The following is a 23,183-nucleotide window of genomic DNA, read 5'->3' on the forward strand; positions in this document are numbered from 1 at the left end:
TGTCTCTTACTTCCCATGATCAATTGTCATTCACCTTATACTGTCAGACAAACATCAATTCCATCTTCTAGGACCCAGCACATTTGGTCCTCCTAATACTTCACATCCATCTTTTTCTACTGCTTGCTCACACATTCCTTCACTGCATACATTTGTGATGTCAACAACTGCATTTTTGTGCACTCCAAGTTCCAACTTAGCTCTGTTGCAACCTTGCCTCATTGCTAGCCACCGGATCCTACTTATGCTTGGTGCTTAGGGCATTTCTCTGTTCTTCCTCCATTGCATTGCCTTCAAGCATACGTACGATTACAGTCTCTAGCTGGTTTTGGCAAACTGATTCAAAAGTCTAACGGACGTGAGATATCATCTGTGTACTGCTGTTCTATCCAATCCAAAAGCTTATCCCGGTTGTCCTCATTTAGTGATGCTGAGGTATCTTCTGTGAGTGCGCTGGGATCTAGGAATTCTTCCCAGTTGATATCACCAATGAAGACGTCTTGCTGATCATACATGGTGTTATAATCATCCTGGAGATCTGAACACTGGGAACCACTGAGAGGTCTTAGCGGCTGGCTACTGGAATGAGATTGTAAAGATATTGGTATGTCTTGTCCTCCAGATATCTCTTGTCCTTCAGGCGTCTCTTGACCTTCTGTGCTTGAAATTTGTGTACCCATTGTGAGTTCTGGTAAGCCCTGCAGAGTTATGCACTCGTCAGGGAAGGGTGGAAGGTAGGGTGAGGAAGAAACTGTGGATATCTGATCATTCATATCACGATGGGATTCAGCAGACTCGGTAACAGGACTCGGCACATCAGAGAAGGTATCCCCTGTATTGTTGTTAGATCCTGATTGTGAGCTTGTTGACATCAACTCTGCTGTGTCAGACCTACAACCTTGCCAGGCTGATCCCTTGTTCTTGCAATATTGCTCCCAGTCAGCTTTTGGGCATTTGTGCAGAGTACTGGTCCAAAAGTGTGAGAGTCCTTTGCATGTTTGTAAATTGCTGAATTGAACCACTCAAAATATCCAGGACCTTTCTTAGGTCCTGTCAGCTGCAAGACCTTTGTAATTTGAGAATTGAGCGGACAATCATGGGACTGTGAAAATGTGCATTCATACAAGCTCAGGATGTTTGATAGGTTGTGCCAGCTGATTTTTCTGGCTGCATCATTTTTTATTGCCTCATTTTCACAATTCACAAGTGTTCTCCGGAGCTCTCTGTATTTGGGAAGGGAGGTCTTGAACCTTTCCCACACATAGTCCTCCTCCAAAACACACACAGTTGAGGGTTTGCTATCTGTGATCTCAAGTGTACCTATAATCACCAGTGAGCCTCAGTGAAGACACCAATGACTTTTTCCCCAAGAAAATTTACCAGGTGGCATTCTAACTGACAGAGTCTTTGATACAGATGTAAGGGAGACTTTGTGTCCGATCGTGTAATCGGTGCTGTGTTGTGGTAGCCAAGATGTTGTGATGTCAATTCCTGGATATGTTAATCTGTGCTTGGAGGTCTCAACTGCAAGGATCTCACCAAGTAATGAGTATGGTAAAATAAGGAGGAACAGTATTGTGATGTAAGGTGATGACAGGTGTAGTTGTGATGTGGCAGGAAGTACAGGGTGCAAGAGCAATTGTGTATGTGTATGCGTTGTAGTTAAAATAAGGGCTGCACAGGAGAGAGAACAACTGGCTATAAAAGGTTGATGAATCAATACCTTTTGGAAGTAGCCTTTTGCCACCTGGCTTGAGCCATTCAATGGTCTTCTCAGAAGATGACCACTCGAGTAACTTTTAGAATCCTGTGTTGAGAATCTTAGCGGGAAGGTCAGCAAAGATGACACGTAGAAGCCACATGTGTGATTAGAGCTAAAACGACAGCTAGCATATTGCATTGCCATATGGCACAGTCAGCATTTGTCAGAGGCGGGTCTTTGACGGGCCTTATTGGGAAATACGAATAGGACTAAGTCCCATCCCGAATTGTACAAGTCGAGTACTGAGTGTACGAGACTTGGGATTGACTAGCAGAACACTGCACTTGTACGATAGTAGTGAGCTAGACAGAGGAATATACATTTGTCACAGGAATAACTATGTATGAGTCCTGTACTCATGTATATCAGTACCAATGATGCTACGAGAACCGTGGGAACGATTAGTCCAGTCAAATCGGTCATCTCCTACGACAGTTGTTCCCGGGACGACTTTGAACTAGTTCCCAACAGATGACGGGTTGAACTATTCGGAGGCCAAATCGAGGTGTCACAACATGAGTCGTTCGTTCAGTTGTACTGGGTCGTGACAGTATTGCCTTGCCAGCCACTCCCACATGTCCACCTCTCCAATGAGCCTTCAGCAGTTTGCAGAAGGCTTTTGCAGGTCATATTTCCGAGACTTGTTCTGTGCATTGGTAGTCTGAGAATCTCGATGAGCTGAACAAGTCACATAATTGTCAAGAGATTACCTCCAAAAGGTATAAAACCCCCCAAGCTGCCCGGATCCAGTCATTAGCTTTGCCCCAGGTATGTGTAATTCATCAAAACACCTAGAAAATATGCAGGCAGTGATAAACAAACAGCTCATGTTCTCATTGCCACTACTCCTGATGAAGCCATGATCATTCCTGTTGCCATAGCCACTATGTGACTACGGCCTGCTCAGTATCACAGTAGGCCAAGTCATGGTCATTGTTGTGAAACACTTCCCTTATCCCTCGGTGGTATCCTGACAACTGCCTTGCTGGCTGCTGAACAAAGGTGTTTTGCAAGACCCTCTGTGCTGTTTGTAAGGAAGGATGGTGCACATCTCTTTGTTTCAGATACTTGCAATGTTGCCATTTTGAGGTTGGCTAAAGAAAGATGCCTTCTTTTAAGGATGCCTTCTTCTGACAGTCATTTGGTGTTTCATGGACCTGCCTCCCTTGAATGCCCAGGTCAATCAAGTCTACTTCAGGTGTCGCTCTGTTATAACTATTGAATCTGCTTCAATCTGGTCTTTAGTAGTGTACATTTCTGCATCATTCTGTTCCAACAATCTTGTGAGTCCCCAGTTCTTCACTGAATCAACTAGTGATTTACAGTACAGCATCTTGAGTATTGATAGTCTCTTGCTTCTACACCCTCGATACTATTCCAAGAGTCCGATAGTACTGTGTTACTTTTTGCTATGTCCAAACCTAAGGAAGATGGAAAATATCCAGGCAGCTTACTGTCCCGGATGACAATGGGTACCAGCTTTGAGGAGACATATGCCAGTGAGTCAGCTTTCGTCTATCCTCCACCATTCACCTTCCATGATATCAATATGAAGGCCAAAGACCAGATCGTCATTAACCTGGGACAAATTTACCCACACACCTAGACAGCAACAAGGAACAGAGGGAAGTCATTGTTAATACTCTGGAGGACCTATGCAGGGTCAACAAAATTCCATAATTTATTTCCAACTTCAGATGGGATGGGAGTAAGGCTCATGAAATCAACACTGTATCCAGAGTCATGAGTGGTTATCTAAGACAATACGTACAGAACACCAAATTTCACCATACTCCAAATGGGCGGCTGTACATTGCACAGCTATTGCAGGAAGCGGCACTGCGAAATAAGCTTGACTCCAAGGTTGATCTGAGTCAATTGAAAGAACCATCAGACCACCAATCTCTTCGTCAAAAGCAGCCTTTGTCAACCCAGCAATGGGATGAATGGCATTTTGAGGACAATTTAGGACGCGGGAGGTGGTGGCTGTCCCCAAACAGATCTTCCCATCTCTCACCCAAAAAGCAACACTTCCCCCGGCTCCATGAGAACCAAGTCACTTCTTCATCAGCAAGCCGTCCCATGTCTACCGCCGAAAGTGGAACTCAAATCGGTTCAGGTTTGATGCCTTCACAATCGCCTTATCGGCTGATTGCACCTCTTCAGACTCAAGCCCAAGACTCTCAAAGCAAATCCCATCATGGACCCGGCATGGAGGGCCATAGTTTGCACACAGAGTCTCAGATCAGTGTGGGTTCTGAGAACAAGGCAACTTACGAGGCATCAAATTCCAATATATCTGTGCCAGTTTCCCAACAAGCGAAAGATGTTGACAAACTCTCAAGGGTAGGAACAGCTGCTCTGCCAAGCACTTGCTCTCAATCAGTACAGTCACCAAGCACTGAAACCCAAGCATTGGCCTGGCCAAGCAGGGCCACGCAATCATTGTCACAAGGAAAACCACGCAAAAATTCTAGGGGCAGATCTAATCTCCCTGATGGCCCTGGTCAGGTATGGCTGGACTGAACAGTAGATCAGGGGAGATTGATGAATCTAGGAAGTGTTTCTGGGTGTGCAGGATTGTGGATTGGTAGAATCTTGGTGATGGGCAGGGTCAACTTGAACGGTCCAGATGGACTAGCGTGATTGTGACATATTCAAGGGGTATAGGAGTAGAAACACTGGCAACCATGTTTGTTTACCATAGGAGATGGTCTGGTTTATCACAATCTGTGTATATATATGGGAGAATAGTATGGAGTACAGCTGTGTATAGTGCCCTCGGTGGGGAGGTCGTAAAGAAGGTAAATGTGAAGCATTCCTGCATCACGTTGCATGATACACAGACATTGGAATAGCAGCCAAGTTGCTGAACATCAGCCCCAACGGTGAAGCATCACAGACCACCTTGTTCTGCTCATCAGTCTTGCTGCTTGACTGTGTCCACCTATCTCTGGACTCGGACTGGAGCATGCACAGGGAAGCAAAGCGCAACTGGACAAAACAGCCGTGTTACGTAACAAGCAGTAATCCGACTGAACCCGGAAAGTTGTCAATGATCGCAATCGGCCTTGATGTCAAACCTCTTGTTGATCTGAAATCGTTTCGTTCCATCTACCCTTCTCGTACTACCCTTCAATTCTCCTCAAAAATGGCATCCGCTGCACGATTGTTCGCTTCTGCCCGTCTTGCTCGACCCTCGTTGGCCGTGAGTTTAGCTGCTCCCTGCGTTGTTCCCTCATCGATCGCTCAGGTGTCGACTGCATTTCCATTGACAATGGCGAGCTGACGTGTGCTTATCCGTTGTAGGCAAAAGTCCCTGCTCAAGCCAGAGGGTACGCTACTGCTCCCGCTTCTGGTGGTGCTAGTGAGTATGATCAAGCGACGATGTCGTAGAGGGAGTGATTCTGATACACCGTTCATCGCAGACTGGCCTCTGTTGCTCTCTGCTGCCGGAGCCGTACGTTCCTTCTCCTCTGCGTCTTTATCAAGCCAGCTGCGTGCCATTGGCAAGAGAAAAGGCACTGGAGGGTCGCTGGACACTGAGCTGATTTGCCATGGGTGACGGTCATTGTAGGCTGGTATCGGTGCTTACGCTTACCTTCAGTACGACCCTTGTAAGTGATCACCCTCTCTCTCTTCGATCACAGACGACCCCAAACTGTACTCCTCGTGTTGCGCTGACGCTCGATCCACTATGCAGCCGTTAAGAAGGAGATCTCTGCCAAAGCTCACCAGGCCGAGGACAAGGCCAAGGCACTCGTTTCAAAAGGCGAGGCAAAAGTGAAGGATGTTCAGGCTCAGACCGATGCAGGTGTTGGAATCAGTGCTTTGATCAGGTGAGTAAGACGTTGATTACTATGAGCGTCGTCCACATCGTGGCTATCGACTACCGATCTTTTCCATCCATCCTCAACTCTTCCATTATCGTAAACTACTGTTGCAATTCGTCATTCACTTTCGACCCCCAGTCAAGCTCGCTCATCATTCTCTCGTGAATCGTGAAGTTGAGCTAATATGTCTGACGGTCCCGTAGCGACGCATGGACTCCTTTCACCCTCATCAAAGTTGAGGACTACAACCACAACACCAAGCGATACCACTTCAGCTTCGGAGAGGATGGCGAGGACAAGGTCGCCGGTGGTCACCCTGCGAGTTGTTTGGTCGTCAAGTCCCCTGATGGCGAGGACAAGGTTGTCGACGCCAAGGGCAAGCCTGTGATCAGGTGAGTGTATCACGTTTTTGCGTGGGGTTGTTGTCATATGCGATGCTGATCGGATGTTTCAGACCCTACACTCCTATCTCTCCCCCTGACCAGAAGGGTTCGATCGAGCTCTTGATCAAGGAATACAAGGTGAGTCGCTTAGTCACGACTCCGACCCAACGGTTACGCGTTGAGCTTCTATAGTCCCATTTTCCGGCGTCTGTAATCGAATTGACACTGAATTGCCCTTTAGGACGGCAAAATTACCCCTTACATGGCATCCATGAAGGTCGGTCAACAACTCATGTTCAAGGGTCCTATCCAGAAGTACAAGTACCAGCCCAACACCTTTGACAAGGGACTCGCTATCGCTGGTGGATCTGGTATCACCCCCATGTACCAACTCATCACTCACTCTTTGAATATCCCCGAGGACAAGACCAAGTGGACTCTATTGTTCTCCAACGTCACCGAGAAGGATATTTGTGAGTGGGCAATAGAATTACTCCCTGGTTTCTACGTCGTAAAGCTAAGGAACGTATGTTTGGTCTCGTAGTGTTGAAGGATGAGTGGGATGCGCTTGCCTCTCAATATCCTGACCGACTCGAGGTCAAATACGTTCTCGACAAAGAGCCCAAGGGCTGGAAGGGCGAGACCGGCTTCATCACCACCTCCACCATCAACAAGGTCTTCCCCCGTTCATCCGAGGACAAGGTCCAGGCGTTCGTCTGTGGTCCTCCTCCTCAGGTTGCCTCTCTTGCCGGTCCCAAGGACGGAATGAAGCAGGGCGAGCTGCAAGGTGCGCTTAAGGAGCTTGGTTTCACCTCGGACAATGTGTTCAAATTCTAAGTGGAGTGGATGGGTAGCATACGCATATGGGTTGTTTGTAGACACAACTAGAAAGTAGATGGCATGATATGCAGTTTCTGCTCACCATGTGTATTGTTCAATTGCATGTTGATCACGCCGGCGGTACGAATGCCGATGTGTGAGGCACGAAGTACGTATGTCCTTCCTAGGCTAGAGATAACCGAGGTTTCAGTCCTTCGCATGTTCATCTGTCCCGCTTCTTTGGTACGCCGACGACGTACTCGTGCTGTACATGTGTTGCTGTAGTACGGGATGCGTTCCCCTTCTCCCTTTCAGGACTGCCAAGGCAAGCCATAGCAAGCCATAACAAGCCAAAGCGAATTGTGGGTCTAACTAACTTGTAGATCATTGGTTGGAATCTCGGGGAGGAGATCTCGGTGTTCGGTTTGGTCAGGTGTTCCTTGTTTACTCGGTCATAACGACGCCATTTCGAATGTCATCCATCCTACCAGTACATGTCGTTCCGCTTCCTGTCTCTGTATAAATATAAAGGTGGACATGCTAATGTATGCATGCGAGGAACGCCATGAACCCAGACTTCTTCATATCAAGCTGGTCCGACTCACTCCTTGTCCAAGCATCGACGGGGTCTGAGCAAACGCTAATAACCTAGATATACTGTATCTTCACGACACCACGTCAGGGCGCCGGTTACGAGAATATCAAAATGACGCCGAGCTGTACCGGCAACCGCGACCGACCTAGCTTGCTCTCTCTCCCGCCTGATATCCTCCACCATATCTTTTACGAGCTCGCTTTGGAGTCACTCCTTCGCACACTCGCGGCGATCAGACAGACATGCAAGAGACTGTATATCCTCGCTACGCCTGCCCTATTCTCGAGGTTTGCCGTTGATCTTCGACAACATACCGGCGGCCTTTATCATGGACATGGTCCTCCAGACACCGCTTATCGAACGGACTGGAATTGTTGTTCCTCATCGTCCACGTCTCCGAATGATCAGGAAGAGGCATTATTCAACGTTGAACGATATTGCCATCGAAGGAAAAACGACTTGTCATTCGTACGCACACTTGCGATATCGAACCTGCCAGGACCTCAATCGAGTATGTGCAGAACACCGATGCACGAACTTCCCCGTCTAAGCACACTTCTTCTGACCCCTCCCGCACTACAATCGTTACGGGGATACTTTGATCCAGCGAGAAAAGTGAGACTCCACTCTTACTGGAATATGACCAACGGAGTCCCACCGTCCACGAGGACGACACACTCGATCATGCCTCGAGTTCTCAATGATTTCTCACCGAAACGATTGGTGGTCCAATACCCTTCCACTCTAATCGATAGTGAAGAGGCAGATCTTGCACCTTCCCCACTGGCACATTTCCTTGTCGATCTCATCGATTCCTTTCCCACATTAGACGAAACGACATACGAGAACGTTCATCTTCAACCTATCGTCCTGTGTCCGGTGTGGGGGAAGGCTAGAGTGAAGAAGCAGACTATAGTGTTTTCTAGACATGCGAAATGTCCAGATATGGGAGGAGTGGTACGAGGGTTACGAGTTAATCAGATCGCAGCTGCTTTGAGAGGAGTGAGTATGAGGGAATCGTGTCAGATGGGACCATCCCTGGATTATCGTGGCGGAACACGGGCGTTGCAACCAGAATACGTGTTTGTCAATCCGGTGAGCACGATACCGACATGGGACGGGAGAGCAGTGATGCAGGAAGATATAGATCGTATGGCTTCAGAGATCATATCAAGGTTGAGTGACGGTCAGGAGGGTGAGGGTGATGGCTTTGTAGCGGACATTCCGCAATTCTGGTTAGTCGAGGACGACGAAGGTGCAGCGATATAGCATGCGTGATGAGTATCGGTCGGTCAAGCGATGAATTGAGTTCTCGTTATATACCTCGTACTCAGTTACCTTGTCCATATCGTATTTGTCCGCGACTGCGATGATGGCACAATCATCCTCAGGCACAGATTACTGTGCTACATGGCGATGATGTTTCTGCCACAGGTGGCATAGCAGCAGGAACCACACCACACAAATCTGACAATCACCCTATGTTCGAGATCGAAATGGTTCACGACTTTGACTGCTATGCAAAGCCGTATCTCACGGCAGAGGCTATGTTCAACCACGCCACGATGCATACCATATCCATCATCTCTCTTGTTAGAACCTCTCCCGGTGAGACTAATATCGGCCTGGCCTCTTGAAATCAGGTTCCGTATCGCGTCGGCCGCTCCGAGTTTGTGTCATCGGCCGATTTGTGACATCGCTCGTTAGATCAACCCGACATCTTTTTCGAATTCCATCACACAATCTCGTTTATCAGATAAAAAACGGAACAGACGCCAGTAACGTAGGATGGTAAGGGTCAAAGAGGGCAGGTCTCCATCAAAAGGCCAAGAAGCGGAAGAGTGAGCGACGCGTTGTTAAACGATATCGTTTCTCGAAACCGACTTCTTCTGGCCAGCAACAGTTCCAGCATAATCGGGACAATCGAATACATCTGGAACGAACATGACTATACCACTCTCCTCCCTCCCCAAGACCATGTCTGTCACCCGGCCACTAGCTGCCGACAAGAATCATGACCCCCTTCCGGTCGATATCGTCCTTCGGATCGCTCAACATCTGGTAGACAACGAATTGATCGGTACTCTTGCATCTGTACAGCGATGTTCCACCGATCTGTACTACGCTCTCAGTCCGCTCGTCTACCGTCGAGTCGACATACGCCATAGCAGATCCGACGCGCTGCTCACGCTCGACTCGTCTATGTCCGGAGAGATCGAAGCTCTTGAAACGAAGATTGAGGAGGCGACTCAATCACGACGATACTTCTCCTCTTCGAACAGTACACTTCGACATCTCAACGCTCTGCGACAAATTCGACATCTGACTATCCATCAACTACCCTCTTCCGATACAATCTCCACCTCATTCCTCGACTTTGCTTCAAACGCATCTTTCTCGTCATCGAACATCTTGCCGAATCTCGACTCGGTCCAGATCTTACCCGATGCAGTCGATTCCATCCGTACTTTCATCCCCACATCATACGATCGAGTTCGAAATCCACCTTTCCTCGAAGCTCTCGCCAAGAGCTCTCAACCTTCCAAACTGTGCATCGCACATCGTGTCGTACCCTCCGAAGAATGGGAAGAACATCGTGAAATTTCGGTATTGGGACAATATCAAGTGGTCGCTCGATTAACTCAACTTCGAGAAGACGGTTGGTGGACCAATCTCAAAGAATTCAGTGTACACGATATAGTTCATCAGGTCTTACCTTCTTTACAAGGTTGTCGAAACATCTATCATTTCTCTTCCCATCTTACAAGTTCTACCAAATTCGTGTCACCTGGCACCAAATCGACCTATATTCCTGGTCCACCATGGTCTTATAGAGCTTGGCAATTAGGTACAGCCATCAAGAACCTCTTCCCATCAGGATCGGACGGTAAATCAGTTCTTCAAAATACCAGCTGGACTTTCGTCAACTATGACGGACATATACTCACAAAGATGGTGAGGGATGACGATGATGATAGTGGTGTTGGATGGGGAGAGGTTGAGGGACTTATTCAGGACGCGGTGAAAGCGGGTTTACCACAGGATTTACCCATGCGAGAGGGTTTTGGCAGGGAGTTGGTAGGCGAGGTATTTGATAAGATTGGGTATGTGAGAGGGGATAGGAAATGCGACTGTTGTGATCGTAAGTTCACTATTCGTAACAAACTTTCCTCCTCCACTGCCAGCAATCACTTGGCTATTTGCATCGTTCCACCGAACGCCTCCTTGTCTATCGTTCAATTATGAGCCCCTCGAAATACCTCCAATCTGTAGCTATGCTGACATCGACCTCTCCTGCAGGAACCGGGAACGACCGAACCACCATCACCCGCGTTCGTGATATCTCCTGACACTGCGACCAGTGTGGATCGCTCCACACCTCGAATCATACCTATGGCTATGGCGACTATGGACATCGTCTTTGTCCTTTCGCCAAACCGAAACTCCTACCGACTCGAAGGGCGATATGGCCTTGCGAGATTGAGCTGGGACCGAGACCTAGGTACGAGAAAGGGGTTGGTGTGGGCGTAGGCGTGAGTTGAGTTGTAGCGCGTAGAAAAAACGAGACAGCAAGGGGAGGGTGTAGATGGAAATCATTATTCAATATTTCCAACTAGAACTGAACAATCACTAGCATATAAACATATACCGGACAAATGTATTGATACTGTTGTTGAGGATGGTTTCGATATGATCGGAAATGCTCGCCGCAACGGACATAGTCCGGCAGGAACGCAATTGGGAGTTGAGTCACGCCAGGTAATGCTTGCATGCAATGAGATACGAGACCTCCCTCACTCGTTCATATCCACCTCGCCCTGCTTCGCCTGTCCTTTCCCCTCCTGATTGACCGTCCTTCTCTTACTTCCCTCTACCATCTGTCTCCTCTTCCTGCCTTCCTCTTTGACCAAATCCCTTCCACCTCCTCCAACTGCCTTTCTCTTCACTGGCGCCTTTGCCAATTGTCGTTTTTCGTTTTTGGTCGGTTTCTTCATGTCCAACATGTATTCGGGGACGGCACAACCTGAACTTCGCATGACGTTTGCGACAGTGCGGAGGTAAGGTCCGTCTTCTAGGTTGATGAATGTGATAGCCTTTCCGGGTCGTCCGGCTCGACCTGTACGACCGATTCGGTGGATATAAGATTGGACAGTTTGTGGGAAATCTATGGGAGACACGCAAATATGGAGTCAGCTTAATTTCGCAAAACAGACTCCACCATCCTAGGGAAAGCTAAAACTCACCATAGTTCACAACCACCTTAACACCTCTAAAGTCCATACCTCTTGCCAACACCTCGGTGACGACCAACATCCAAACGTTTCCCAGTCTGAACGCTTCGATCGCTTCATCCCTCTTCGACTTCGCCCTACCACCATGTACGACGTCGACTTTGACGCCGTCCAGCACAAGAGTCTTGTACAGTTCGTCGGCACGTTCGATCGATTGGACAAAGATGAGTGATGGGTATGGAAGAGAACCGGTTGTGATGAGATTACGAAGAGCCATGAGTTTGCCTGATTCGGATCCGGTGTATAGGAGAGTTTGGTCGATGGTAGTCACGGCGGAGTCTCTGAAAGCAAGGGTTAAGCACAATGATCAGTACAAGTCGCGACTACCCGACCAAGTCATATGCAATTGTTACTCACTTGACACCGACAACAACTCGCACACCACCGTCCCTCAACCACTTCTTCGCCAACTCTTCAGCACCGGCAGGCATCGTTGCTGACAAGAAACACTTCTGCACTTCGGAATGCGAGCAAGCGTTGATGATGGGCTCGACCTGAGGGAGGAAGTCGGGAGAGAGAAGACGGTCTGACTCGTCCATTATGATGTGTCGGGTCCTGCAGCGGGACAGGAAAGACTTCAGCATGTGTCACTGTAAAAAGAGGATGAAAGAGCGTCTGGGATCACTTACAAAGCCAACGAGAGCCTGCGAGACTCGACGAGATGATGCAATCTTTCCGGTGTAGCGATGAGGATATCGATACCCAAAGCGTTTGTGTCCACACTTTCATTCTGGGCGAACTCATTCACACTGCCCGTAGACTCATCATCCTCTTCTTCGTCCTCTTCCTCACTTTCATCTTCATTCTCCCCGTTGGCCGCCTTTGGCGCTACGCCACCGCCCGGGGAGCTCTCACAAATAGCCTTCTCTGTAGCTTTTGTGAGCACGAGTGTTCTCCAGTTCCTACCCCTTGTCACGGCTTTCACGACGCCAGAGATTTGTACCGCCAAATCATGAGTTGGCACCACAATGAGCGCTCTCGCTCCCTTTCCTCTTTCCTCAACTTCTCCATCTTTGCTTCGAAGACTTCTAGCTGGATCTTCGAGCTGTACCAGAGTTGGTAAGACGTACGATAACGTCTTTCCTGATCCAGTTGGCGCGACACAGATCGTATCGTGTCCTGCTAAGAGGGAACCTCCTACGGCACATTGAACACCCCATAAAGAATGGATGTTGGCAGCTTTGAGAGCGGAAAGAAGCGGAGTTCCAGCTCGCGAAGAGATCGGATGAGAAGAGTGAGTGAGCAAAGAAGGGAGGTTGGTGTGTAATGAAGTGGGAAGGGGTTCGGGGCCTGTCAATGTGATTTTCTGAGGAGGGGGAGCAGGTCGAGAAGTTGACGAAGAGGAAGATGACGATGAAGCATCGGATTCGGAACCAGAGTCGGAGGCATCGTCGTGCTCAGCAGTAGGTTGTGGTCGAGCAGCTTGAGCTTGGGGTTGGGCAGGATGGTCTCCGAAGAAGTCGAGAGAGTGTGGAAGGGCGGAAGACGATTGAGCGGAAGGGTCGAGCTGCTTGCTCTTTCCCTTTCGGTCTTTGCGTTTCTGCAACAAGCCATGAAATATTGATCAGCATGAGGTCCACTTTAGACATGTGTGGTACAGGTAGCAGAGGTAACTTCTCTGTGAATTGACGATGGAATGACTCACCGCTGTGAAGAGCTCAAAGTCTCCCTTGAATCGCTGTTTGTCAAATTTCGCTCCACCCGCTGTGAGCAAGTTGAATGCAGACGCCATCGTGTTGATACGTATATTAGTCTAATAGTTGGTTGCAAGCCGAGATGAGAGATACAATTTTGAAAGAGACGTTTCCAACTTTTGAAACCAGCTACAAGGAACAGGATGAAAACAGTGTGGCGGATGATGACGACCGTGGGAAAGTCAACGAGCAGATGGAGATGAGTAGAGATAACGTGAGATGATATCGTGCAGGGCAGATCCAATCATCGATCGTACATATCACCTCTCGTATCGAATAAACTTCCAAGATACTACTTCTGCGCGTCGTCAAGATGGCATCAATACCACTACGGAGCAAGCGGTCTTTTCCCTCGCGCGTTCCAACGACGGTCTCCGACCCATCAGCTCCACTCAACAAAACGGAACCACCGATGATCGCCTCCACTTCGACGTCCACCTTGGCCGATACTTCGAACACAACGAAAAGCCCTTTTGTCTCGCTTCGTCGTACCACACGGCGTGTTGCTGCGCCGACACCTGTCTCCCCGATAAGGGGAACGACAAAGCTTGGCATTGAGAAATATCGGTTTGGAGCTCCTTCAACCCCTTCACCAAGAAAGAAACCCCGTCTCGACATCAAAGCAGAAGCGGAAGAAGACGTAGAAGATCTGGTCAAAGTTGAGGATGCTGCTACACCGAAAACACCAAGATCGGCAAGTAAGAAACCTCTCCCGCAAGTGGCTTTGGCGAAACCTCATCCTGCACCTGCGAAGTGGGAAGAGCAATATAGGTTGATAGAGAGGATGAGAAAGGGGATTGTGGCGCCTGTTGATGATATGTGAGTGCAGTTACTTCCAACAGCATCATTGTGGCCGATCCCTCGGGATTTGATGCTGACTATAGTGCTTTTAGGGGTTGCGAACGACCGAGGACGATTGTCGATAATGACCCAAAGGTGAGCACCGTTCGTCTTCAACTTGGCGCTACATAAACATCCCCAATACAGATATTCCTGTTGAAAGTCATCCACGTCTCTTTCGCTGGTCCTCGAGCTAATTTCCCTTTCTCCAGACCCTCCGTTTCCACATGCTCATCTCCCTCATGCTTTCTTCACAAACCAAAGATCCCGTCACCTCAGCTGCCGTCACCACCCTCCACGACACCTTACCAGGCGGTCTGACAGCCCAATCTCTCGCTGACGCGAGTCTCGAAACCGTCCAGAACTGCATCAACAAAGTTGGCTTTTGGCGCAGAAAGGCAGACTATATACAAGAAGCGGCTAGGAAGTTGTTGGAGCGGGAAGGTGAAGAGAAAGGGGATGTACCGAATACGATAGAAGGGTTGTGTGAGCTGAAAGGTGTAGGACCCAAGATGGGTTTCTTGGCTCTGCAATGTGCCTGGAATATGTGAGTAGGCGTTCGGTCCTTGGGACAATCATCAGCCGTAGTAGCTGACAGAACCCTTTGTGTTTCGCAGTAACGCCGGTATCGGAGTAGACGTCCACGTTCACAGAATCACCAATCGACTGAAATGGCACAAACCACCTACCCAAACACCCGAACAGACTCGTCTAAATCTCCAATCATGGCTCCCACCGCACTTACACAAACCCATCAACCCATTATTGGTCGGATTCGGCCAAGTGATTTGTCTACCTGTCGGACCAAGATGTGATGTTTGTTTATTGGGTAAGAGGAAAATTTGTCCTGCGAGAGTTGCAGGTGTGAAGAGTGTAGGGCGGAAAGAGGTCATCTATACTTTTACAGAAGAAGATGAAGGAGATGGAGATGTTGGGCAGGGAGTTGCGAAGGTTGAAGTTGGGTACGAGCCAGAAGGGTCATTGGAGAAGATCAAAGATGAGGTGGATGTCTTGATACAGCCTGTGCCAATCAAGATGGAGAGGGAACATGATCTGGAGCAAGAGGTCGAGAAACCAGGTATGACAACCGTCGAAGAGGTGTTGGAGGTGTTGGACGAGGTGGATGGAGTCGCCGATATCGACGAGCCGGTCGTTGTCAAGCGAGAAATGTGAGTGGAGTCATGGTCGAGCGGTGTGGGGTAGAAGTCGTCTTTCACGTTGTAAGGGTTACTGCCTCTTTTATTTTGGTATTCATGCGGTACAAATGCATAGTTGTCTTGATCTCATGTGCCAAACAGTATCTCAACTCGTATGAGGCAGCTCTCCCTTGACTAGGGCGTTGGTTCGTGCTTTTGCTCGTCTGATCACTTCGTGATGAGATTCACATAGTAGCCTCATCATGCCGCTCCTCTTCTCGCCTCGACGGCTCTTGCTCGCGCTTTCCCAAGCAACATCATCCAGTCCTTCGCATCGCGTGCAGTTGGCGCGCTACACACAGTCCTTGATGTAAGCGTCTTGCCGCATCACTGAGGAATCGCATCCCACAGTGTCCGGTTGGATATGACTCACCGTAATGCGATCAGATCACCACCTCGTCTTTGGTCCACTTTCAGGACAAAACCAAGCTCGTCCCGGCCCTGTTTGACTTGCACTTCGTGTAGTGGCAGAGGCTGACCAGAGTACGTGCAGAACAGCCATCAGCACAACCCTTTTGCGACATGCAACTCTCCATCTCGCTAGTCCAGTGGATCAGACGCTTCGACCAAGCTGATCGATCTCGTCAGGCGGACTCACCATTCGGTAAAGATCCCTCTCATCGAGCAACACCACAATATCATTACACAGGACCATTGTCAATTTCCTTCCCGATTTAGCCTTTGACACTTTCCCCTCTTTCAACAATCTTCTAGGCCCCATGAACATTGTCGGCGCAGTCAGGTCGAGACGTCTGTTCGCGATCGCAATCGCAGCATCAGCCTCAGGGAACAGTCCACAAGGATGGTATAGAGCTTTGGATGTTGTGAGACGCCAACGACAACTCACCCTTCACCACCTATCCATAGATCTTCACTCAGTACCCTCAATCGCTCTTCACCCTCTGCTTCCCTCACACTCTCGTTGATCTGTCCAACTATCCCTTCTACGGTCCTCAGAGCTGACGAGACGAGAGGTAAGTCGGATGCTGCGTCGCAATCGAGATCAGTGTACGAGATGATCTGTTTGATCAGGAGTGGGTATCGGGTGATTCGTTGCACTACGAGTGAGCGAACAAACGAAAAGGTATCAGTTTGGCCACACACACACACACGTTTCACCTAGAAAAGTCGTCTCGCGTCCCGACTCACTTGGTATCAGCAAGAAACTAGACAGATCCAAGCCTCGTACAGCGGGGTTGGTCTCCCGTATGTTCTGCAGGACACACATCAGCACTTGCGATTGATGAACACGAGTAGTAACACACTCACCTGGAGATGCGATGACAGCTCGGGGTTCGATTCTCTCAGACTCTGGAGCAGCTTTATGGCTTGATGCTGATTAACGCAGTATGTCTACATCCACAACCAGATCAACACCCAAAGCAATACCATTTGAGTAAAGATGACTTACCATGTACACACCCGCATTTGCTAGGTGTTCCTCGAGTACATCCCCGATCCTATCAATATACAACCTACAGCTCCTCTGTCTACCTTCGAGGGAACTCAAGAAACTGGTGTTGAAAAGGAGGATGTCTTCGATATTGGCGAAAATGACAGTGAGGGCTTTGTCGTCGAGTATCGAGAGGAGGGAGGCGTAGAACACCTAAGCGCGAGGAATACGGGCCATGTCAGCAACGACATCCTTGAACACGGAGTGTGTGCGGAAAAGTGTCGATGGTGACTCTTCTTGCTCGACTTCAAACGATCATTCGCCGTACACGCAGCTTTCAAAGGCTGTCAAGACACTCACCTCCACGATCAGTTGCAGATCCCTATTATATCCCCCTTCCGTGGCAATAAACTCAAAGATTGCTTCTTGTCTCTTCCTCTCTCTCTGTCCCATCGTCTCCACAATACCAGGTTCGACCAAACTGGACCAAGTCTTTCCAAACGATTCGTCTGCTCCGCCAGCGCCTGGTCCCAGCGGTGTACCTAGTAAGATTGGTGTACCTGGAGTCGGAGGTCTTGTCAAATCTGAATCTGCTCTGAGACGAGTGACGATCGGACCTGATATCGTTGGTTTCCCACTGTTACTGCCGTTACCTGTATGATGATGTGGTAGAGGTCCGATCAGACGACTCATGAATCCTGATAATCTTCCACCGGCCCCACCACCGGAAGAACTCTCCTTCCCAAGTGAGGTCGACAGCGATAGGGTGGTCGAAGGAGTGGGTGATTGAGGTGTTTGTACTGGATCAGAAAGTTGAGGTGTAGTCATAATTTGACTGACGGGTCTTGAATAACTCGATTGTCCATCTCGAACGGCGGAACTTGGAGTGGGAAGTGGTTGTGCTTGCGATTTCGATTGAGATTGAGCCAAGTACGCTTCATAACGAGCATAAGCATCTTGTGTTTCCAATTTCGGTGATTTGTTTGCTTCTTCTTCTTCCTCTTCTTCTTCGCCAACAGTGGGTGATGTGGTAAGATCCAGATTCGATATACTTGCCGATGGGAACAAGGGCAATTTCTTCGTTTTATCAGGTGAAGGAACAGCAGGAGCTCTTCTTCTTTCCTTGTGTTTCTTAGGTACACCCGGAGCGGGTCTCCTTCTCGATGCGATTCTCCCTGGCGGTCGAGTGGGTACACCAGGAGGTTCTCGTTTCAATTGCAATCCCACTGCCGAGAGGATCTTTTGTCTTTCCTCTTCACGTCGTTTACGTTCCCCGTCTTCCCTCTCCTTCTCCTTCACATGGTGTCCGACATCGGTTCCAGTCGCTTCGTCGTCGTCCACGCCTTCACTATGGCTCGAACGATCCTCATCGTCAGACCACCATGAGAGGACTGAATCGTCATCAGACGATGAATATCCTTCGTCATCGGTCACTAATATGGGCGAGTGGGGGATACCGGTCGAGTTGACAGACAACAGAGAGACGGGTCGAGGTCGTTCCGCAGGCCGGGGTACCCGCAAGTCAATATCACCACCGTTCGCGTTCGCGAGACCAACCGAATCAGCTGTTTCTACTCTGTAGTGTTCCCGGTCGACTGAACGGTGCTCAGTCACAGATTCGAGAGGGCCGGGGTCGGCGGCGAGACCTCGTTCTTTGTTAGTTTCAACATCAGCGGAAGAGGTATCACCTGTAATACACATTGTTCGAGCAGTACAGTGGTAGAAGGGCCAATTCGCAATCGTTCGATACGCAATTTCATAGGAATACGATTTGTTTAGATAAGAAAGGAAGATATAGAAAAAACACAGTTTCAGCCTGCAGATCAAGACACATTTCATTGGTAAACAAGTTGCAATTTCGACATGAAAGAAAAGAGAAAAGGGTAGAATAGAAGATACTAACCTTGGATAACCTCCAAGTATGCAGCTGGCACAAGGAAGATGACTCCCGCCTTCTCGGTCTTCCACCAATCCGCATCGGACTTGTCGACAATCTCGAGAATGTCGCCTTCGGCAAAGGGAAGTTGGTCCTCTTCTCCTGCGGCGTATTCGTACATCGCCTTGGCACGGGTCACTGAATGACAGCATCAGCAAATGCAACACGATTAGCAGTATTACAACTCACCAGTCATCTCCTCTACGTAGCTCTTGGGGAACCATCCCTTGCTTCCCTCCTTCACAGAAAGGCCATACCACCAATCACTGCTCTGGTCCTTCGCGGGATGCGCAAGGATGACGACGTTCTCCTTGAAGCTAAGGTCGACGTCTCTGGTCCCCTGGAACTCGTAGAGTGATCGGACACGAAGAGCTACATGTCAGCTTCCAGTTTGATACGCCGAAACTCACTTGTTGACAGATCAAAGTTTTCCTCCAGATCATCCGATGCATCACCATTCTCAACATTGATCTCGGGAGCAAGAGCATTTCCGTTGGTTAGACCCGCAGGAACAGGCTCGTCCTCCTCCTTTGTCGGTTCAAGCACATGGTTCTCCGAGAGACTTGCAGCTGGGTGAGTCGCATCCGCCGCAAGGCCCTGATACCAATCAACGCTCTGTCGGTGAGGGTTGACGTTGAAAGACTCATCGGCTTCGGCGGCGGCAGCAGCTGGTGAAGCGGGTCGAGGTGCGTTTTTGATGTGTTCTGGAGGGGAAGCGTCGCCGACGACCTTTCCAGCAGCACCAGGACCGGATTTGTCGACCGTTTGGGCCTTTCTGAGTCTCGCTCCGCCTTGAATGGCTGAAAGAAGGGCACCTCGGCTTTGCTCCGGGTTACCGCCACCGAGATTCGCCACAGCAGCAGGAGGAGCTTTGGGCGCAACTGGCGAAGAAGGAGCAGCCGATGACGGTCTTGATCCTCCACCGGGCAGCATCGACGCAGGAAGAATGTTGCCGAACAAGGCTTGAGCAAGACCTTGTCGTCCAGCTCGAGAGCTGGTATACTCGTCATCAGAACTATCGTCATCGCTGTCCACCTGTTTCTCCGTGATGTCCTCCCACTCTGGTTCACTTGGAGGCGATCGGACAGGCGCGCGAGAAGTTTGAGCGGCAGCTGGAGGAGGGGCAGGGGGAGCAGGTGGAGCGGGAGGTGGAGGTGGTGCTGCCGACGGGGCATCGATTGATGGTGTTTGTCCGCCAGTAGGCGTAGAGTACGCAGATTGTGGCTTGAAGAACGGGTTGAAGCCGCCAGCGGCAGGAGCAGCAGGAGGTGGTGAAGCAACAGCCGCAGCGCCACTTGGCTTTCGGAATGGGTTGTACGATGTATCGGCTGGGGGAGCAGGCGGTGCTGGCGGAGGTGGAGGGGGAGGAGGAGGTGCCGACTCGGCCACAGGAGTGCTCATAGCAGGGCTGGGACCCTTGCTTCTGTTCTGCCTAGCTGCCAATAATGCTTCCTCGTGCTTTCGCTCCTCTTCTTCCTCTCGCTGCAACGCTTCGAGACGAGCTTTTCTCTCGGCTCTAGCTTTGGCTGCAGCTTCTTCTCTCTGTCTGAGCTCAACTTCTTCAGGATCCTCCTCAGGTGGAGCAGGAGCCTTTGGCGCAGGCGGAGGGGGAGGTGCGGCAGTTCGAGAGCTTGGTGCAGGAGGTGGGCCTTTCGCTCTGGAGTGAGGCGCAGGGGGCGGTGCTGCTGGTTTCTTCATCGCAGACTTGACCGGTTGAGCGGGAGAAGGGGGTGCGGGAGCCGCTGAGGCAGGTGGCTTTTCTTCTTCCGTAGCTCCACCTGCTTCCGCCAATCTCTTCCTTCGGGCCTCATCTCGAGCAGCTTGCTCCTCTTCGGCTTTCTTGGACTTCTCCTCCGCCTCTTTCTTCTCTAGTTCTAATCGATCTTGGACGCTGGAGTCAACAGCACTCTCAGTAGGAGCAGTTTCCACACCTAGCGCGCGGAGACGCTCGTTGATTCGGCGTTGAGCTTGTTCTCGGATGTAAGCCTTTCGCTCTTCCGGAGTCATATTCTTGGTCGAAGGGACAGATGCATTGGTAGCTGGCGCAGGAGGAGGGGGAGGGGCAGATGTTGCAGCAGCGACAGAAGCTGGAGGAGGCGCGGGAGGGGGAGACCGAGGTCGTTCGTATGAGCCACGTCGGTCTCTAGGTTCGTCTCGACGATCGCGGTCGTAGCTGTCGTATCGATCACGGCTGTCGCGTCTTTCGTATCTGTCCCTGTCGTCATATCTGTCTTTGCTCCTCTCTCGATCAAATGTGCCTCTGTATCTATCCCGGTCGTACTCGTCTCGATCGTCGTACCGGCCAGCAGTCCTGTTTCTATCGTCTCTTCGACGAACGCCAGCTCGTTCCTCCATTGCTCTCTCCTCTTTTCTCCTCTCCTGTCGACGCTCAAGCTCCGGTAGTTTCTCGTGCATGAGGAAGAGAAGCTCTCTCTCCAGCTTTCGTCTCTCCTCGTCCTTCTCAGCGGTTCTCCTGCCCTTGGAAGTGTACTCGATATCATCCTGAATTCGCTTGACACGGTATTGGAGGTTCTCAATCTCTTCCTCGAGCTCTTCATCTTCCGTACTCTTCTCTGCCGACTTCTCAAGCAAAGTCGAAGTGTTTTGCAACTTGCGTCGGATGTCCTGAAGTCCGGCATCGGGGTCTTCACCGGAGTAGCGAACGGACTTTCGATCGAGATGTCGAGAAGAGGGTTTGTAAGTGGAAGGTCGCTCATCCGAATGTTTATACATGAGTGCGTCCTTTGAGGCAGCGGCAGAGACAGGGGTACCGCCATAGCTGGGCGAGGAGGTATTGGATCGAGAAGAAGCTTCGTGTCGAAGGAGATCCTTCATGAAATTGACAGTGGTATCGATATCACGCATGGATGCAGGAACAAGTTCCTCAGGAAGTGTCTCGGGGATAGGGTTACCGTTGAGGGCTAAGGAGGGGTCATGATCAGCACAGCTCTTGACTTCGGGATGTGGTACACTCACCTCGGTAGATAAGACCCATAGCGACGTGGAACTCCGGCAAGTTCAACTTTCCTCGGTTGTCAACATCGGACAGGTTCCTATAAGTATATAATCAGCTATGCTAAGTGTAACATGCGTGTGAACAGGTAACACTCACCAGATCTTCATGAGATCACCATCGTTCAACCCACTTTGCCCAAACACCTCCCTCGCCATCTCACCTGGTATAAATCCATCACCCTTGGTGTCCCAAGCCCTAAAGATTTGGTCATAGTCCTTCTTCTCTTGACGGGAGAGAGCCCATGGGATCTTGGGGGTGTTGACGGATGGGTTTTGAAGGAGTGATTGGAACTGTTGAGTGAGTGGTGCGTTCTGGTTGGCGAACTGGGGCACTCCCGATGGGGCGAAGGGCTAAGTACCATATCAGTTATTGCACCATGTAAAGACTCAAGTTCTCAGTTGATGCGACTGACCTGACTCAAGTTGGACGGCAAGAAGCTTTGTGTCAACGATATCAACCGAGGATCGTGAGGCATACCGGTTGGTTGAGGTTGTAATCGTCCCATTCCGGTCTGTTGACTGGTCAAACCACCTGCATATCCAGTCGGTTGACTCATCATTCCCATTCCTGTAGGCTGTGACATCATTCCACCACCTGGATATCCTGTCTGTTGAGGCATAAGACCGCTCGCTCCTCCACCTGGGAACCCCGTCATCTGAGATTGCATACCCTGCTGTGATCGAAAGGATGATGGTGGTGGTTGACTCAAGAAACTGTAGTTGCCAGTAGGAGCTGATGGCATAGGTGGTCGCTGTTGCTGTTGTTGTTGCTGTTGTTGAGGTTGGAAACCGGTCTGCATCGGTTGCATACCTTGAGGGAAGCCGGTAGGTTGCTGAGATAGGTAGGACGGATTACCGTACCCCTGGTTGGGGTTACCGGTCTGTTGAGCATATTGATACTGCTGCTGCTGCCATTGATTTGGCTGCTGCATCGTGGGAGAGGATGGAGGAGAGGGTGAGATGAGATGGGATAGGAGAGAAGCTGTCTGTTGGGTGTAGTGATAGTGAGAGAGAGAGAGAGAAGGATGTGTGCGATAGCGTGAGTGAGGGTGAAGGCGGTCCGAGATGGCACCAGTGATGAATGAACCCTGAATGAGGCGGGGGATGAGCCTGACAACGAATTTCTCGATGACGTGTTTCTATCCTGTTAACTACTCGTCGGTGGAGGTCAGTCACAGGAGACTCTCTATTATGAGATGAGAATGCATACAGTCTTGCCAACATCGTCTCAAATGATCGCCATGCAACGACTTGGGGGTGTACCTGTACCGCAGTCAAGCGACAGCTGGGTCGCGAAGCCTATGTGAATGACGGTGTTTGCCCTTTAGTTGATCTGCATTTGCGTGTGACTGCTGATGTACGAGGACAACAATACATGCGCAAGGCAATCGAGATACGCCTGAAGCCCTTGATGAGCAACTGCGC

The 23,183-nt window shown here is 49.9% G+C and overlaps 6 protein-coding genes across 6 annotated transcripts; 4 read left to right on the plus strand and 2 right to left on the minus strand.

Moving 5' to 3' along the window:
• Positions 1-4,913: 4,913 nt before the first annotated feature.
• On the plus strand, positions 4,914-6,815 carry CI109_101338 (uncharacterized protein; the record flags this gene model as incomplete). The annotated part of the gene is made up of 9 exons (XM_032006420.1): positions 4,914-4,970; positions 5,072-5,129; positions 5,191-5,222; positions 5,340-5,379; positions 5,466-5,601; positions 5,799-5,987; positions 6,050-6,116; positions 6,220-6,451; positions 6,523-6,815. The coding sequence occupies 9 exons, from the start codon at positions 4,914-4,916 to the stop codon at positions 6,813-6,815; spliced, it is 1,104 nt and encodes a 367-aa protein (XP_031859255.1).
• A 201-nt stretch (positions 6,816-7,016) lies between these two features.
• Positions 7,017-8,661, plus strand: CI109_101339 (uncharacterized protein; the record flags this gene model as incomplete). Its single annotated transcript, XM_032006419.2, has 2 exons — positions 7,017-7,040; positions 7,450-8,661. 2 exons carry the CDS (start codon positions 7,017-7,019, stop codon positions 8,659-8,661), a joined length of 1,236 nt encoding a protein of 411 aa, XP_031859254.2.
• Positions 8,662-9,369: 708 nt separating this feature from the next.
• CI109_101340 (uncharacterized protein) lies at positions 9,370-10,923 on the plus strand (the record flags this gene model as incomplete). The annotated part of the gene is made up of 2 exons (XM_032006418.2): positions 9,370-10,470; positions 10,693-10,923. 2 exons carry the CDS (start codon positions 9,370-9,372, stop codon positions 10,921-10,923), a joined length of 1,332 nt encoding a protein of 443 aa, XP_031859253.2.
• A 263-nt stretch (positions 10,924-11,186) lies between these two features.
• CI109_101341 (ATP-dependent RNA helicase ROK1) lies at positions 11,187-13,416 on the minus strand (the record flags this gene model as incomplete). Its single annotated transcript, XM_032006417.1, has 5 exons — positions 11,187-11,557; positions 11,637-11,965; positions 12,042-12,239; positions 12,314-13,224; positions 13,330-13,416. The coding sequence occupies 5 exons, from the start codon at positions 13,414-13,416 to the stop codon at positions 11,187-11,189; spliced, it is 1,896 nt and encodes a 631-aa protein (XP_031859252.1).
• A 275-nt stretch (positions 13,417-13,691) lies between these two features.
• Positions 13,692-15,391, plus strand: CI109_101342 (uncharacterized protein; the record flags this gene model as incomplete). The annotated part of the gene is made up of 4 exons (XM_032006416.1): positions 13,692-14,197; positions 14,272-14,314; positions 14,431-14,765; positions 14,836-15,391. The coding sequence occupies 4 exons, from the start codon at positions 13,692-13,694 to the stop codon at positions 15,389-15,391; spliced, it is 1,440 nt and encodes a 479-aa protein (XP_031859251.1).
• Positions 15,392-15,615: 224 nt separating this feature from the next.
• CI109_101343 (uncharacterized protein) lies at positions 15,616-22,690 on the minus strand (the record flags this gene model as incomplete). The annotated part of the gene is made up of 14 exons (XM_065966949.1): positions 15,616-15,706; positions 15,788-15,888; positions 16,013-16,166; positions 16,262-16,472; positions 16,564-16,627; positions 16,684-16,767; positions 16,826-17,020; positions 17,168-18,495; positions 18,711-18,881; positions 18,933-19,115; positions 19,199-21,664; positions 21,720-21,796; positions 21,856-22,109; positions 22,172-22,690. 14 exons carry the CDS (start codon positions 22,688-22,690, stop codon positions 15,616-15,618), a joined length of 5,898 nt encoding a protein of 1,965 aa, XP_065823021.1.
• Between the last annotated feature and the right edge of the window lie 493 nt (positions 22,691-23,183).

This window comes from Kwoniella shandongensis, chromosome 2 (genome assembly GCF_008629635.2).
Source record: "Kwoniella shandongensis chromosome 2, complete sequence".
NCBI lineage: Eukaryota > Fungi > Basidiomycota > Tremellomycetes > Tremellales > Cryptococcaceae > Kwoniella > Kwoniella shandongensis.